Source organism: Bos indicus, chromosome 4 (genome assembly GCF_029378745.1).
Source record: "Bos indicus isolate NIAB-ARS_2022 breed Sahiwal x Tharparkar chromosome 4, NIAB-ARS_B.indTharparkar_mat_pri_1.0, whole genome shotgun sequence".
Lineage (NCBI taxonomy): Eukaryota > Metazoa > Chordata > Mammalia > Artiodactyla > Bovidae > Bos > Bos indicus.
The window spans coordinates 99,338,760-99,352,844 of NC_091763.1; the positions used below are offsets into that span (position 1 = coordinate 99,338,760).

The window sequence follows — 14,085 nt, forward strand, 5'->3', positions numbered from 1 at the left end:
CATATCTGAAGTTATTGATATTTCTCCCAGAAATCTTGATTCCAGCTTGTGCTTCATCCAGCCCGGGATTTCACACGTACTCTGCATGTAAGTTAAATAAGCAGGGTGACAGTATGCAGCCTTGACGTACTCCTCTCCCAATTTGGAACCAGTCCATTGTTCCATGTCCAGTTCCGACTGTTGCTTCTTGACCTGCATACAGGTTTCTCAGGAGGCAGGTAAGGTGGTCTGGTATTCCCATCTCTAAGAATTTTCCAGTTTGTTGTGATCTACACAGTCAAAGACTTTATCTTTGAAGTAGTCAATGAAGCAGATGCTTTTCCGGAATTCTTTAGCTTTTTCTATGATCCAGTGGACAGCCCAGGATGGCCCATTCTCTGGGAGACTTCCTAGACATCAGGACCCAGGCATGGAAAACTACTGTCGCCTCATCCAGTCCTTCCAATACACAGACGAGCCCAGTGTGTGGGAGGACCTATCCAGGATGCCTAGTTCCTGCTCTAAGGATTGCATCCTTTATCACAGATTTTTTTTTTTTTTTCCAAATCTCGGCCCTTTGGTCTCTAGTTATTGTTGACCCTCCAGACTACTTAAGTGGAGTTTAGTTGAAAGGCAGGTGCTTGGCTAATACTCTAGACCCACTGAATCCGAGTCTTTGAGGGGATGGCTCAGAATCTGTTTTTAACAAGCACCCCAAGTGACTGGTGTGACTGCAAGGGACTCCCAAGGTGGAGTGAGGTTGGGGCAGGGACGTGGGAGGGAGCGGGTTGACTGTGGCATATCCACCCTGGGAGTGGGCTCTCTGCAACCTAACCCCCGAGCCCCTGAACCTCTGTTCCCCTAGAATGAAACTGCTAGATTGTGGATGCTGGGCTCAGTCTGTCCCTTGGGCGGTGTAGATGAGCCCTTTCCTATGTAAACAGAGGCTCACCTCTGGCTGTTACCTCTCCCTCCTAAGCTCCCACCCTCTTTAGAAAGAGAAGACCATGGTCCCCAGTGCTTCCCCATCTCTCAGCCACTCTCTGAGGTTGGCAGTTTTTTCTGGGTGGTCAAGAACTTAATATTCATCCCCTGTAAAGGTCACCAAGCAGAGACCCTGGGTTTGGGACTCAGCTTTAACATGCACCCCTTTGGGGACAAAAGGTAGGGAGCCTTTCTATCCCTCGGCAGCCCAGAGCAAACATCAGAGTGTGGCGATTTCTGACACGTGAAGTTTTGTGGTTTCTTTCAGATCCTTTTTGAAGAAGCCTTCGATGTGGCAAGTTTCCTGGACAAAAGTGAAGCTCCAGGCACATCTAGCCCCAGGTGAGGAGGGGTATGAGACTGTGTGTGGGTGTCCCTGTTGGGGTGTTTAGGACCCTCTCCCTTGCAGCCTCTCAGAGGGGAGCATAATTCAGTGGAAGTTCTTGGAAATCCACTTTTTCCTGTGATTCAGAAAAGGCTGGTCCTAGGATTGTGCCATTGCCCTGGGGAGGATCTTCTCTGGGGCTTCTTCAGCAGAGACAATTCTTCTGTTGTGACCCAGGGCTGAGATACATCAGTGAGTTGTCAACTCTAGTGATTTGCACTGTCTCCTGGGGTGAGGTGGCCGTGGGTGGGTTACAACAGTCAGTCTGGTTTAAGAGGTGGACAGAGAGAGTCTGGGCCAACATGGAAACAGGCCCCATGCCTGAGCCTTGGGGTGAGTGACAGCATCTCTGACCTGTACAAGGGGAGATGCTGTTTTCACAGTGCTGATGGGAAGGATGTAGAAGGAGGGATGACCCCCTGAAGTCGGAAGAGCATCTGGGGAGATTTTAAAACAAGAAGTAGCTTGGTTTTTTTAAACACACACACACACATAAAAAACAGTTGTGTTTTCTCAGAAAGAGAGAGTTTAGGACTAAAATGTCCTTGCTACTTTGAAAAGCTGTGGTCTTACAGCCTAAAGGCACAGCCCCCTCAGATACCTGGTTAAAAAGAGGTGACCAGTGATTAAGACCCGACACTCTCTAAGCAGAGGGCCGGTTTTGATCCCTGGTCAGGGAACTAGATCCTGCGTGCTGCTAGTAAGACCCACACAGCCAAATAAATAACATTTTTTTTTTTTTTCTTTAAGAAGCAAGAACATGTAGCTTTCTGCCTTGGGAATGAGGTGACATTCATGTTCTCATGATCCCAAAGAACATCTTCATTTTTTCTGAGGCCTGTGGCTCCAGCCCAGAGCCCTGGGGGCCTGCAGGCAGATGAGAGGTCAGCAACTTAGCTGCCACCCCCCTCCCCCAGCCCAGCCCAGCCAGACTTGCCCAAAATCTCAAAGCGATTTTCCGTGGTGACTCTTCCCGGCTGTGTTAAGTTTGATTTTGCGGAAACCGGCTGGAGACAGACATTGCTGTCTCTTTGTTGGGCTTGGGCTATGTAAACAATTTCTTTGAAAAGTGGCCAAAGTGTACTTGGCAAATAATTTTGTTAACTACTCACCCTGCTGGTGGAACAGAAAACAACCAATCAGGAAAAAAAAAAAATTTTTTTTTTTTGTCTTTCCCTAGAAAAGGCAGAGGGTTGCTGCCAGGGTTCCCAAGCTGACTGTGAGGCCTCATTCCAGCAGGAAGTGAGGTCAAAGCACCACAAGCTGTCTGGCCTGATTCATAGTCCTGTTGGTAGGCTTCTCCCCTTGTTCCAGGAAACAGCAGGAAAAGAATCTTCAGGGAAGCCTCTGTGCCAGGGCTGGCGTTTCACTTTAGACCTCCTGAGCCAGAGGCATGTCAAGGGACTGACCTCGATCGTGCCCTGTGTTTCCTGAGCCTGGGAGGTCACGGGTGGGAGCAGAGCCTGACTTTGGGTGGAGAGGAAATCTTGCTCCTTGTTCCCCAGGACACAGCTCAGGACACTGAACTAGGACCCATGGGCCAGCCTCCCTGTAGTCTTGCTTCCCCAGCAGCTTCTAGACATGATGCTGGAACTGGGGCTGTGCAAACCTTCCACAGAAGGCCCTGGGCCACCTTCTGGAGGGTCCAGCTGCGTGCTTCAAAGTGGTTCTCATTGTAATCCAGATATTTTTAGACGGTGCAAGCAGAGGTGGAGATTGAGGGCAGGATGAGAAGCGGGCAACAAGAGGGTGAGATGGTTAGATGGCATCACCGAATGAATGGACATGCATTTGAGCAAACTCCGTGAGATGGTGAATGACAGCGAAGCCTGGCATGCTGCAGTCCATGGGGTCCCAAAGAGTCAGATACGACTTAGTGACTGAACAGCAACAACAAAGCAGAGGTAAAAAGTTAGGATTCTAACTGCTGTTTCTTCCTCCTTTCTGCTGATAGTTCCAGGCTGGCTGTCTAAAACTCAAAAAATCCGGAGGACAAGTTTCAGCTGTACATGCAGATCGTCGATTTTTTCAAAGACTTTTGCTGTGTTGACACTCAAGTCAAACAGGTAGGATGGAGCATGGTGCAGTCAGGCCTTGGCTCGCCTCCCCTCAGATGGTGGGCTCTGGAGGGGAGCACTGGCTGCAGCTCCCCCAGTTCACACCACGGGGGAACGTTCTTCCATGGATAGTTGACTTTAGTCTAGTTCATCTTGTGGAAGGCGGATGTCCAGGGAAGAGGCAGGGGGATGCTCTTCAGGGCACATCCGAGCCTGGGAGCCTCGAGGCAGGAACCAGACCTCAGAGGCCTGGCCCTTGGCAGGCATTCCTACATGTGTGATTTCTCGATGCCTTTTGAGAGGCTGAACTAATTCATCACTTTCTGAGACACTGGGGTAATATTTGCTGTCGGCTTTTGAAGGATATTAATTTCTGCTTCCAAAAAGCTGACTGTGCAGCCCACCGTGACATGCATGTGGGGGTCTTGGGTAGAAGGTTCATTCCTGGAAGTTTCCATGGGAAGGAGGGGGTTATTCATGAGTTGCCAAGGAGACAGCCCCTTTCAGATTCAGAGCCATGGATTTTCCCACTGATTTAGCAAAAATATAGCTGTTTATTTTAAAAGGTACGTGATAGTGATGAAAAGTCCAAAAATAATCAGGGGAGCTTTTCAGTGTGGCCCTTTTCCTGCTTACCCTTCCCTTTCCTCTGCTGAGACCACTTGGAGCCAAGGCCATTTCCTGCAGTTTGCTCTCTGCACCCCCCACCAACCCTTGGCCACCAGCCCTGACCACTGAGTCCCTTGCTCTGGGCACAGTGAAGTCAGGTCACTTTACCAAGGCTTTGAGAGCAGATGGATGGGACAGTCTTTGTTTTCCCCACTTCGTTACTTACACAGAGCAGGAAAGAAAGAACTGGCAGGACTGGAGCTCATGTAAAGCAGAGGCGCTCAGACTTGACTCACCTTGGGAGCTCATTGGAATGCAGATTCCTGACGTCCCCACACTCAAGATTTCCATTCAGTATTGTGAGATGTGGCCCCGGGAATCTGTGTCTTGAACAAGCTGCCCAAGAGTGTCCTCATGTGGGAGGCCTCAGGCCTTGGTACAGGGTGTGTAAAGAGGGCAACTGCATTCTCTTCCCCATTCATCCCAGTGCCTGTATTGGTTTCCTAGGACTCATGTAACAAATTACCACAAACTCAGGGGCTTAAAACAACAAAAATTTATTCTCCCAGGCCCAGTTTTGGTGTTGATCTGCCGTGCTCCCCCTGAAAGCTCTAGGGGAGAATTTCTCCTGCCTTTTCCCAGCTCCCGGTGCTCCCAGCAGTGCCGGAGATCCTGCACTTGTAGCTGCATCGCTGCCTCCGTCTTCTGTGATCTCTGTGTCCCTCTCATCTTGTAAGGACACCTATCGTTTGGATCAAGGGCACACCCCAAATCCAGCATGACTTCAGCTTACAGCCTTAGTTAATCACATCTGCACAGACTCTAGTTTCAAATAGGCTCCAGGTGGGCATGAACTGGGGGAAATGCTACTCAACACACTTCAGCACCCAGTCCCAGCAGACACCTCTTAGCAGCCTAGCGATTTCACAGACCTGCAGCTAAAGAGTCCCTCATCATCGTGTGCAGGGGCTTAGAGATGGTTGGATGGCATCACCGACTCAATGGACATGAGTTTGGGTGAACTCCGGGAGCCGGTGATGGACAGGGAGGCCTGGCGTGCTGTAGTTCATGGGGTCGCAAAGAGTTGGACACGACTGAGCGACTGAACTGAACTGACTGAAGGAAGCAGAACGTTTGGAATGACATTCAGGCACTCTGTGAAAGACTCCAGTGTGTGGCTCCCTCCCCTGATGTTTGGCCTCAGGGCATCCTCCACATTCCAGCTCCCCCTTTTCTCAACCTTTGCCACCATTCTCACCCTAAACAAGGGGTCCAGTGATTTTCCTTTGACCAGTTCTTCCCTCTCTTGGATACTCTGGCTCTGATGTGCCCACCCCAATCAGGAGGGCACAGCAGATGAGGACCATTCTCTGGAGCTTCATTCTCAGAATCACCCCCAAACTGGCCCCACATCCATGAGATAGTTGGCTGGATTAGGGGTGCTTCCCAAGGCTCAAGGGAATCAACCCCTAATGAGAAGCGCTAACAAACTACAGGGGTGATTTTCTGCTGGGGTGGGATATGCAGGAAGAACACAAACCCAGGAATGTTCCTGTTTAGGGGAAGAGGTAAAGGGGAATCAGGTTAGCTGATGTCATCGTTAAGGGAATGAGAAACACTTGCTAAATTAACATAATGCTGTTTCTTTTCAAAATGGTCCCCAAATAGCTAACCCATGAACGGTGTTCCTTGTTCCTATTGCATTCCCTCCCCCAAAGGCAATGATCATGACCAGTTTCTTATTCAGTCATCCAGAAATATTCTCCAGCTCCTTATATAATCTATCAAATACAAATGGTATTCCCAGGTGGCGCTACTGGTAAAGAATCTGCCTGCAATGCAGGAGACCCAGGTTTGACCCCTGGGTTGGGAAGATCTCCTGGAGAAGGAAATAGCAACCCACTCCAATATTCTTGCCTGGAAAATCCCAGGGACAGAGAAGTCTAGCAGGCTACAGTCCATGGAATCGCAAAGAGTCAGACACAACTGAGCACACACACATCAGACACAAATGGTAGCCCACCATACACACTGCTCTGGACCGCGCTCTTTGGAAATCATGTGTCCCACAGAGAAGGAGCCCATTCTTTTTATTGGAAGCAGCTGCAGAGTATTCCATGGGTGGGTGCATTGTGGTATAATTCATCATCCTCTGTTGAGGGCATTTGGATAAAGCTTTAAGATTGCCCCTGTCTCGCTCATGGGTTCTTAGAAATCCCCAGGAGAGGAGAGAAGCCAGTTCTACTGTATCCAGGAGAAGCTCCTCTGGGGACGGTAGAGTACAGACTCGAGTGAAATGGAAATGGACTCCCTGCCCCTCATTGCTCGTAACTTCCTGGCTGGAAGCTGGAGGAGAAGATACCGCTGAAGAGATGTGGGGGAGAAGCAGAGGGAGGAGGCATGCCTCAGATGGTGGGGCCATCTCCCCCGCCTGAGGCCTGGAGCCCTCAGATAAAACTGGAATACTCTTCTACTGCTGTTTTGAAAGAACCGGACCTTCCTGTCAACGATGAGATGATAACGTTCAGGTGCACGGAGATGTTTGCTGATGAAGATCTGTGATGTGGGAGGGCTGGAAGCAGGAGGGGATGGAGGAGGCTGGTGGTCTCCGGCTTTGTGTTCTGGCAGCCCAAGTGGCCCCTGCCTTGGCGTTTTGGAGTGGGCTGCCCCGATGGTTGTAGTTTCTGGTTGTTATAAAGTATTTAAGAATAGTGTGGTTGTGTGTCGGTCTTTCAGGGTTGTTTTGAATGAGGTGCTGGCCTTCTGCAGGGCACACACATGCTCCCGCTGTGCTCCTCTTCACGGGGTACCAGATGCACCCGAGGACCAGGCCGTGAGTCTTTCAAAAGCAGGACGGCCAGGATCTGTCCCATGACACTGGGTACTTGCAGCACACCTGCTTCAGGGCATTGTGTTGATGAGTTTTAGAGAGCTCTGGCGTCCACCCCACATCCTGCAAGCTCTAAAAGCCCAGGAGCAATGCTGACCTCAATCTTGTGCTCCAGGACACCAAGGCAGAATCACCTATATCTGCTTCTTCTGACAATAAAGACTCCTGAATGAAGTCCATGTCAGGTCCCACAGTGCTCACAATGCTTTTTGCTGAGGCTGCTGGGCAGAATGCATCAGTGCCCTTGGGGTGTGTACTGGGGGTGTTGGTTATTATTACATGTCAGCTTGGCAAGGCCATGGTACCCAGGTACTTGGTCAAACATTTTTATAGATATTTCTCTAAAGGTTTTAGGTGTGTGTGTGTGTGTGTTTTTAGAAGAGATTAACATTTAAATCAGCAGACTTTGAGTAAAGCAGATTACCCTCCATAGTGTGGGTGGGCCTCATCCAATAAGTTGAAGGACTGAATAGACTGCACTTGCTACCCCATGGCCCGGAATTCTCCAGGCCAGAATACTGGAGCCTTTCACCTTGGATCATCCCAACCCAGGGATCGAACCCAGGTCTCCCATATTGCAGGCAGATTCTTTACCAGCTGAGCCACAAAGGAAGTCCAAGAATACTGGAGTGGGTAGTCTATCCCTTCTCCAGCAGAGCTTCCCAACCCAGGAATCGAACCAGGGTCTCCTGAATTGCAGGCAGATTCTTTACCAACTGAGCTCTCAGAGAAGCCCTAACCTCCCTCAGGAAGAGGGAATTCTTCCAGTGACTGCCTTCAGATTCCAGCTGCAATTCATTCCAGCCTGCATGGCCTGCCCTGCAGACTTCAGACTTGTCAGCCTCCACAATCACCTGAACCCAATCCTGAAGTCAATCTCTCCATCTGCCTTCCCCATATGTGTGTGTGTGTACATATATATATATATCTGTAGACATATATGTATAGGCACAGATATGTATGTATGTACACACCCCCCGTATTGGCTCTGTCTCTAGAGAATCCTGACTAATCCATTGAGGATGCAGAGACAGCAGGTTCACCTGGCTCTTACAGTTTATAAATCATGACAACAGTGGCTCCACTCCACTGAAGGCCTTTCCAAGGCTTTGGCTGTTTCATGTCCCTGTGAGAACCTGAAGTGCAGGTTAAGTCTTAGGGTCCAAACCTGGTGCCATCTGACCCGCACCCCCAGTGCTCACTGCCTCACCATACCATCCTGTGATGCAGTCTGACTCCAAGGACTAGCACTGGGCATATGCAGGGACTGTAGCTTTGCACACCCTTCAGTGTCTACAGGGGCTTCCCAGGTGGCACTAGTGGTAAAGAACCTGCCTGTCAAAGCAGGGGAGGTAAGAGAGGTGGGTTCCATCCCAGGGGGCAAAGATCCCCTGGGGGAGGAAATGGCAACCCACCCCAGTATTCTTGCCTGGAGAGTCCCATGGACAGAGGAGCCTGGCGGTCTACAGTCCATAGGGTTGCACAGAGTTGGACACGACTGAAATGACTTAGCACAAGCTCAGCGTTTCCCAGTGGCAGGGGCCTGGAAGGAAGGGGCCTGATTGGGAGGAATCTGGATGGGAGGAACCTGGATGGGAGGGGTCAGGAGGCCTCCTACTTCTTTTCGGAGGAAGAGAAATGTTACTGTCATCTTTCAGCTAACAGCCCCATCTCTGTTCCCTACCCCACCCAAAGCCTCTGCCTCCCAACGCATCAAAATACTGCCTCGAGGCTTTCTTCGTGGACACCGGGCTGCCCTTGTTTGCCCTGATTTGCCCTGGTTTACCCTGGAGATCGGAGGGCTGAGCACGGTAAGGATGTAGCTTGAGGCTAGACCTCGCTGACTCGCTGACGGGGGTCACAGCACACTTGCCCTGGCCTTAATCTAACACTTATCTAACTCTGCCATCATGTGTGGGGTGCAGAGACGCTCAGGTCGACAGGGTACCTCCCATAGTGGGTGGGGTGAGGAGCACACTGGGTGGGGGCGGTGCAGAAGGAGCCTTCTCACAGCCGGGTGTCTGTGGCCCTCCGGGGCCCCTCTTCTGAGTCCCAGGGGCAGAGCGAGAGCTGGCGCACTCCCGCTTCACCTTCCCTGGGCCAGAAGGGGAGGTACTGGGCACAGGAGGATGTGCAGAACCTGGTGCTGATCCCCCAGGGGAGGTCGTAGACCTCCAAGGCCTTCGTACTCTCCTCAGACTCCTCCTGGACTTGATTCCATGCCAGAAGGCCTCTCTCCTCCAGACTTCCTAATAGGAAACAGCGAGCGAGGTCAGGACTGGGCCCCAAAGGAGCTGGCGGACCTGGGCAGGAGGAGCCTCTGGAGAGACCAGTTCGCAATGCCCTGGTCCTGCCGGCAGCTCCTCCTTCTCCTCCTCCCAGCCCACCCCAAGAATCAGCTCAGCTAAACTCCACCCAACTCAACTCAATGGATGTGAGAGTTGGACCATAAAGAAGGCTTGAGCGCCAAAGAACTGCCGCTTTAGAGCGATAGTGCTGGAGAAGACTCTTGGGAGTCCCTTGGACAGCAAGGAGATCCAACCAGTCCATCCTAAAGGAAAACAACCCTGAACATTCATTACAAGAACTGATGCTGAAGCTGAAGCTACAATACTTTGGCCACCTGATGAGAAGAGCTGACTCACTGGAAAAGACCCTGATGCTGGGAAAGATTGAAGGCAGGAGGAGAAGGGGACGACAGAGGATGAGATGTGTGGATGGCATCACCTACTCAATGGACATGAGTTTGAGTAAGCTCTGGGAGTTGGTAATGGACAGGGAGTTCTGGCGTGATGCAGTCCATGGAGTCACAAAGAGTCATAGGTAACTGAGTGACTAAACAACAGCAACAACTCAGCTCATCACCAGGAGTTTCTGAGCTCTAGGGTACGACCTTCTGTGAACCACTGTTCTTTCTTCCTCTTCCAGGGTGGACCTTTCTATGTTTCAATGTTTCTGGAATGCATGTGTCTTTTATGTTTGGTGGAGAGAAGAAATGTGGAAAACAGAATATCAGAATAAGCAGGAGTTACTACATACAGAGGTCCTTTCAAGAAACTGTCGGAGGACCAAGAAGGGAGTATGAAAAGCCACCAGTGAGGACAACTCTGCACCCTTCCCCGGACACATCCTCAGCACTGATGGGTTTGCTGTGCTCACCGCCACACTCGGTGCCCTGTAGTGTAAGGGCCTATGGTTGTGTCTCCCTTTCCTACAAGCCTGTGAGGCTCCAGAAGGCCGGGCATGTCCTGCTGCTCTCTGTACGCTCAGTACAGAGCACCTGGAGCACAGCACACCAGCTATGGCTTTGGTTGGGATATGAATCTATACTGTGTTCTCTCCCTCCCCAGCTAGACTGCAGGCTCTAAGAGAGCTGGGGCTGTGCCTTTTGCGCTTTGCTTCTGGTATGTTTCCCACCTTGTGGTCCTTTTATGGGCTGAACTGTGCTCACCCACCCACCCCCAAAATCATATGTCGAAGGCCTAACTCCTCACGTTCCTCAGAATGTGACTATATTTGTAGACAGGGACTTTAAATCACCCCACCCAGACCCTGGACCCGCTCAGGGTATGCTGTGGCCAGCCTCACATGGGAACCAGGGCTAGGGAAGCAACGCGGCTGGCCCTAATGCTGACTGTCTACCCAAACTGCCAGCTTACAGGGCAGAGATGAGCCCTACCAGGGATGGTGTTGTCCAACAGAAATCCCAGAAATCCACCAACAAACATGCCCGTGGTCAGCAGCACCTGGATGACTTGGTCCAGCTGAAGAATCCCTACAGTGGAGACAAAAGTGACAGGGATTACAAAATGGGCAGAGGATCTTGACAGAGACTTTGCCAAAGAAGATGTCCAGATGACCAACGAGTACATGAAAGGTGTTCAGCATCACTGACAGCAGGGAAATGCAAATCAAAACCACAGTGAGACATTCATCTCACACCTGTGAGGATGGCTTTTCCCAAAAAGAACTGAGAAGTGTTGGCAAGGGTGTGGAAAAATAGAAACCCTTATGCATCATTGATGAGCCTGTAAATTAGTGCAGCCGTATGGAAAACAGCATGGAGTTCCTTAAGAAATTAAAAACAGAACTACCATTCAGTTCAGTTCAGTCACTCAGTCGTGTCCGACTCTTTGCAACCCCATGAAATGCAGCACGCCAGGCCTCCCTGTCCATCCATATGACCCAGCAATTCCACTTCTGGGTATTTATTCAAAGAAAATGAAAACACCAACTCAACAAGACACATGCACAGCCACATTCACAGTAGCATTATTTACAACAGCCAAGATATCGAAACAACCTAAGTGTTCATCAGTGGATGAGCAACTAAAGAAAATGTGTATGTTTACAATGGATATTATCCAGCCATAAGGAAAAGAATGCAATGGCGCTATTTACACAACATGGATAGACCTTGAGGGCACTGTGCTGTGAAATAAATCAGAGAGAGAAAAACAAATAGGTATGATCTCCCTTATTATATGTAGACTCTTAAAAAAATGATAAAAACTCATAGAAAAAGAGATCAGATTTGCAGTTACCAGAAGCGGGAAGTGGGAGAAGAAGGAGGTGCTGGAGGAAGGTGATCAAAAGGTACACACTTCCGGTTATGAGATAAGGATGAGCAGTGTAATGTACAACATGAAAACTATGGTTAATGCTGCTGTATGTTAACCATACAGTTTTTAACAGAATAAACCCTAAGAGTTCTCACTACAAGGAGAAATGTTTTTCTTTTTCCCCCCACTTCTTTTTATTGTATCCATGTGAGATGATGGGTGTTAACTAGACTTATTTTGGTAATCATTTCACAATGGATGTACATCAAAACTTTATGCTGTATACCTGGAATCATACAGTGATGTATGCCAGTTGTATCTCAACAAAACTGGAAATAAGTAATGGCGATGTAATGTACAACATGGTGACTATAGTTAATTTAAAAGAAGTGACAGGAATTGCCAGGAACCAAGGGCCCCACTGGCTCTGCTCCTGGAATGGTCACAAGTCTAGAGGATGGAGAATCACCTGTGTGGAGCCTCTCTGGGTTCTTGTTCACCCAGTTGGGAATGGCAAGCCCACAGAAGATGGAGAAGCCGAAGATGAAGAGGTTTCTGGATGAGTTCAAGTCCACGTACTGCAAGAGAGAGGCCCGGAGCCATCAGCACCTATACTGAACACCAAGCACCCCTCTAAAGTGCCCCCTGTTCGCCCATCACTGGAGGCTGGAGGGGGAGGTTGGATTCAGAGGGCACAGGCTCTGGGTCAAGTCCCAACTCCCCCTTGACCCTGAGAGCTGAGGGGTTTGGATAATTCGATACAAACGGATCCAATTTTGTTTTTCAGAAGTTTGGATGTCCCTGGTTACTTCTTCCCTCCATTTGGGGCCGGTGCATTTGCTGGGACTGGAGGATGCCCTTCTCCTCCCTTGTTCCCAGGCTGTTCCATTCATCTCCATCCCCATGGGCTCCTCTCAGGAGATGTAATGCTGCTGCTTCTCCAAGGGTGCCTTGCCTCACCTGGAGATTGGAAATCCCCACGGCAGTGATGACCCCGAACATCACCAGGAACATGCCTCCGATCACGGGTGTTGGGATGGTGGCAAATGCAGCCCCGATCTTCCCAAATATGCCCATCAGGAGCAGCACGAAGCCCGCAGCGACAATCACCATCCTGCTTCCTACCTGCAGCACGTGGGGAGAAGGGATACAGATGGTGGCTGAGCTCCAACCAGACCACATGCCCTGGAGACCTCTGCACTCTTCCTGGGGGATCACAAACAACAGCTCCAGGGGACCTGCAGGAGGAGCCCCCTGTTCTTCTCATGGGGCTAGGGAAAGGATGAGGGTGTGATCTTGGGTCCCAGCCTCTGCCCTCACCTCTCCTCTCTGCTGCTCTCATACCTATCTTCAAGTCCTGACTCCAGTGCTCCTTCTCTGGGCAGCTTTTTGTGAAGAAGTGGCAAGAAGTCTCTTTTGGGAAGGAGTGGCCCAATGCTTAAGAATGGAGTTTGAGAGCCAGTACCAACTCTGCCTCTAACTAGCTGTGCAGCTTTATGCATGTTATCTAACCTCTCCAAATATCAGCCTTCAAATTTACCAGGTGGAATTAATAATACTTACTTCACAAGCTTATTATAGGAGGCCAGCATTACCCTGGCAGTACCAAAGCCAGATAAGGACATTACAAGCAAAGAAAGTACAGGTGTAACTTGAAAAATGATTTGGAACTGTGTAGGTTCCTTTACTGGAGAAGGCAATGGCAACCCACTCCAGTACTCTTGCCTGGAAAATCCCATGGACGGAGGAGCCTGGTAGGCTGCAGTCCATGGGGTCGCCAAGAGTCAGACACGACTGAGTGACTTCCCTTTCACTTTTCACTTTCATGCATTGGAGAAGGAAATGGCAACCCACTCCAGTGTTCTTGCCTGGAAAATCCCAGGGAAGGGAGAGCCTGGTGGGCTGCCGCCTATGGGGAAGCACAGAGTTGGACACGACTGAAGCGACTTAGCAGTAGCAGCAGGTTCCTTTACATGCAGATATTTTTCAACAGTAAACACGGCAGCACTAAATAATCCATGGTTGGCTGAATCTGTGAATGTGGAACCACGGATATGATGGAAGCACAGATATGATGCAACCACGGATATGGAGGGACCACATGTATAAAGATCCAACTATAAGTTATGCAAGGGTTATTGGCTGTGAGGAGGGTTGGTGCACCTAATCCCACCCCATTTCCCATATTGTTCTAGGGTCAACTGTACAGACCAATATCTTTGATGAATATAGATACAAAAACTATCAACAAAATATTAGCAGACCAAATTTAACAGCACATTAAAAGGATCATACACCATGATCAAGTGGGATTTATCTCTGGGATGCCAGTATGTCTGGACATATGCAAATCAGTAAATGTGATACACCACATTAATAGAATGAAAGATAAAAATATATGATCATCTCAACAGATGCAGAAAAAGCACTGGACAGAATGGAACATCCTTTCTTGATTAAAAAAAGACTTTCAACAAGTCAAATATAGAAAGAATGTAGCTAAAGGCAAATATAAAAAGCCCACAACTCACACCATGCTCAAGGCTGAAAGGTGGGAAATTTTTCTTCTATGATCAGATCAGAACCAAGACTAGGGTGACAACCTCACCACTCCTATTC

At 49.5% G+C, this 14,085-nt stretch overlaps 1 protein-coding gene across 12 annotated transcripts in view; it reads right to left on the reverse strand.

Moving 5' to 3' along the window:
* Nucleotides 1-14,085, reverse strand: part of LOC109557664 (solute carrier family 23 member 1-like) — a 263,748-nt gene that overhangs the window by 85,312 nt on the left and 164,351 nt on the right. Inside the window, exons 14-17 of one of the 12 annotated variants that reach the window (XM_070788196.1) lie at nt 12,427-12,591; nt 11,936-12,044; nt 10,584-10,679; nt 6,088-9,153 (exon numbers count right to left, since the gene is read on the reverse strand). The exons of the other annotated variants lie outside the window; for them this stretch is intronic. Of the exons in view, the coding sequence (XP_070644297.1) occupies nt 8,912-9,153; nt 10,584-10,679; nt 11,936-12,044; nt 12,427-12,591 (612 nt within the window). The 3' untranslated portion in view covers nt 6,088-8,911. Of the gene's footprint in view, nt 1-6,087; nt 9,154-10,583; nt 10,680-11,935; nt 12,045-12,426; nt 12,592-14,085 lie in introns of those variants that run through there. 12 annotated transcript variants of the gene reach the window in all.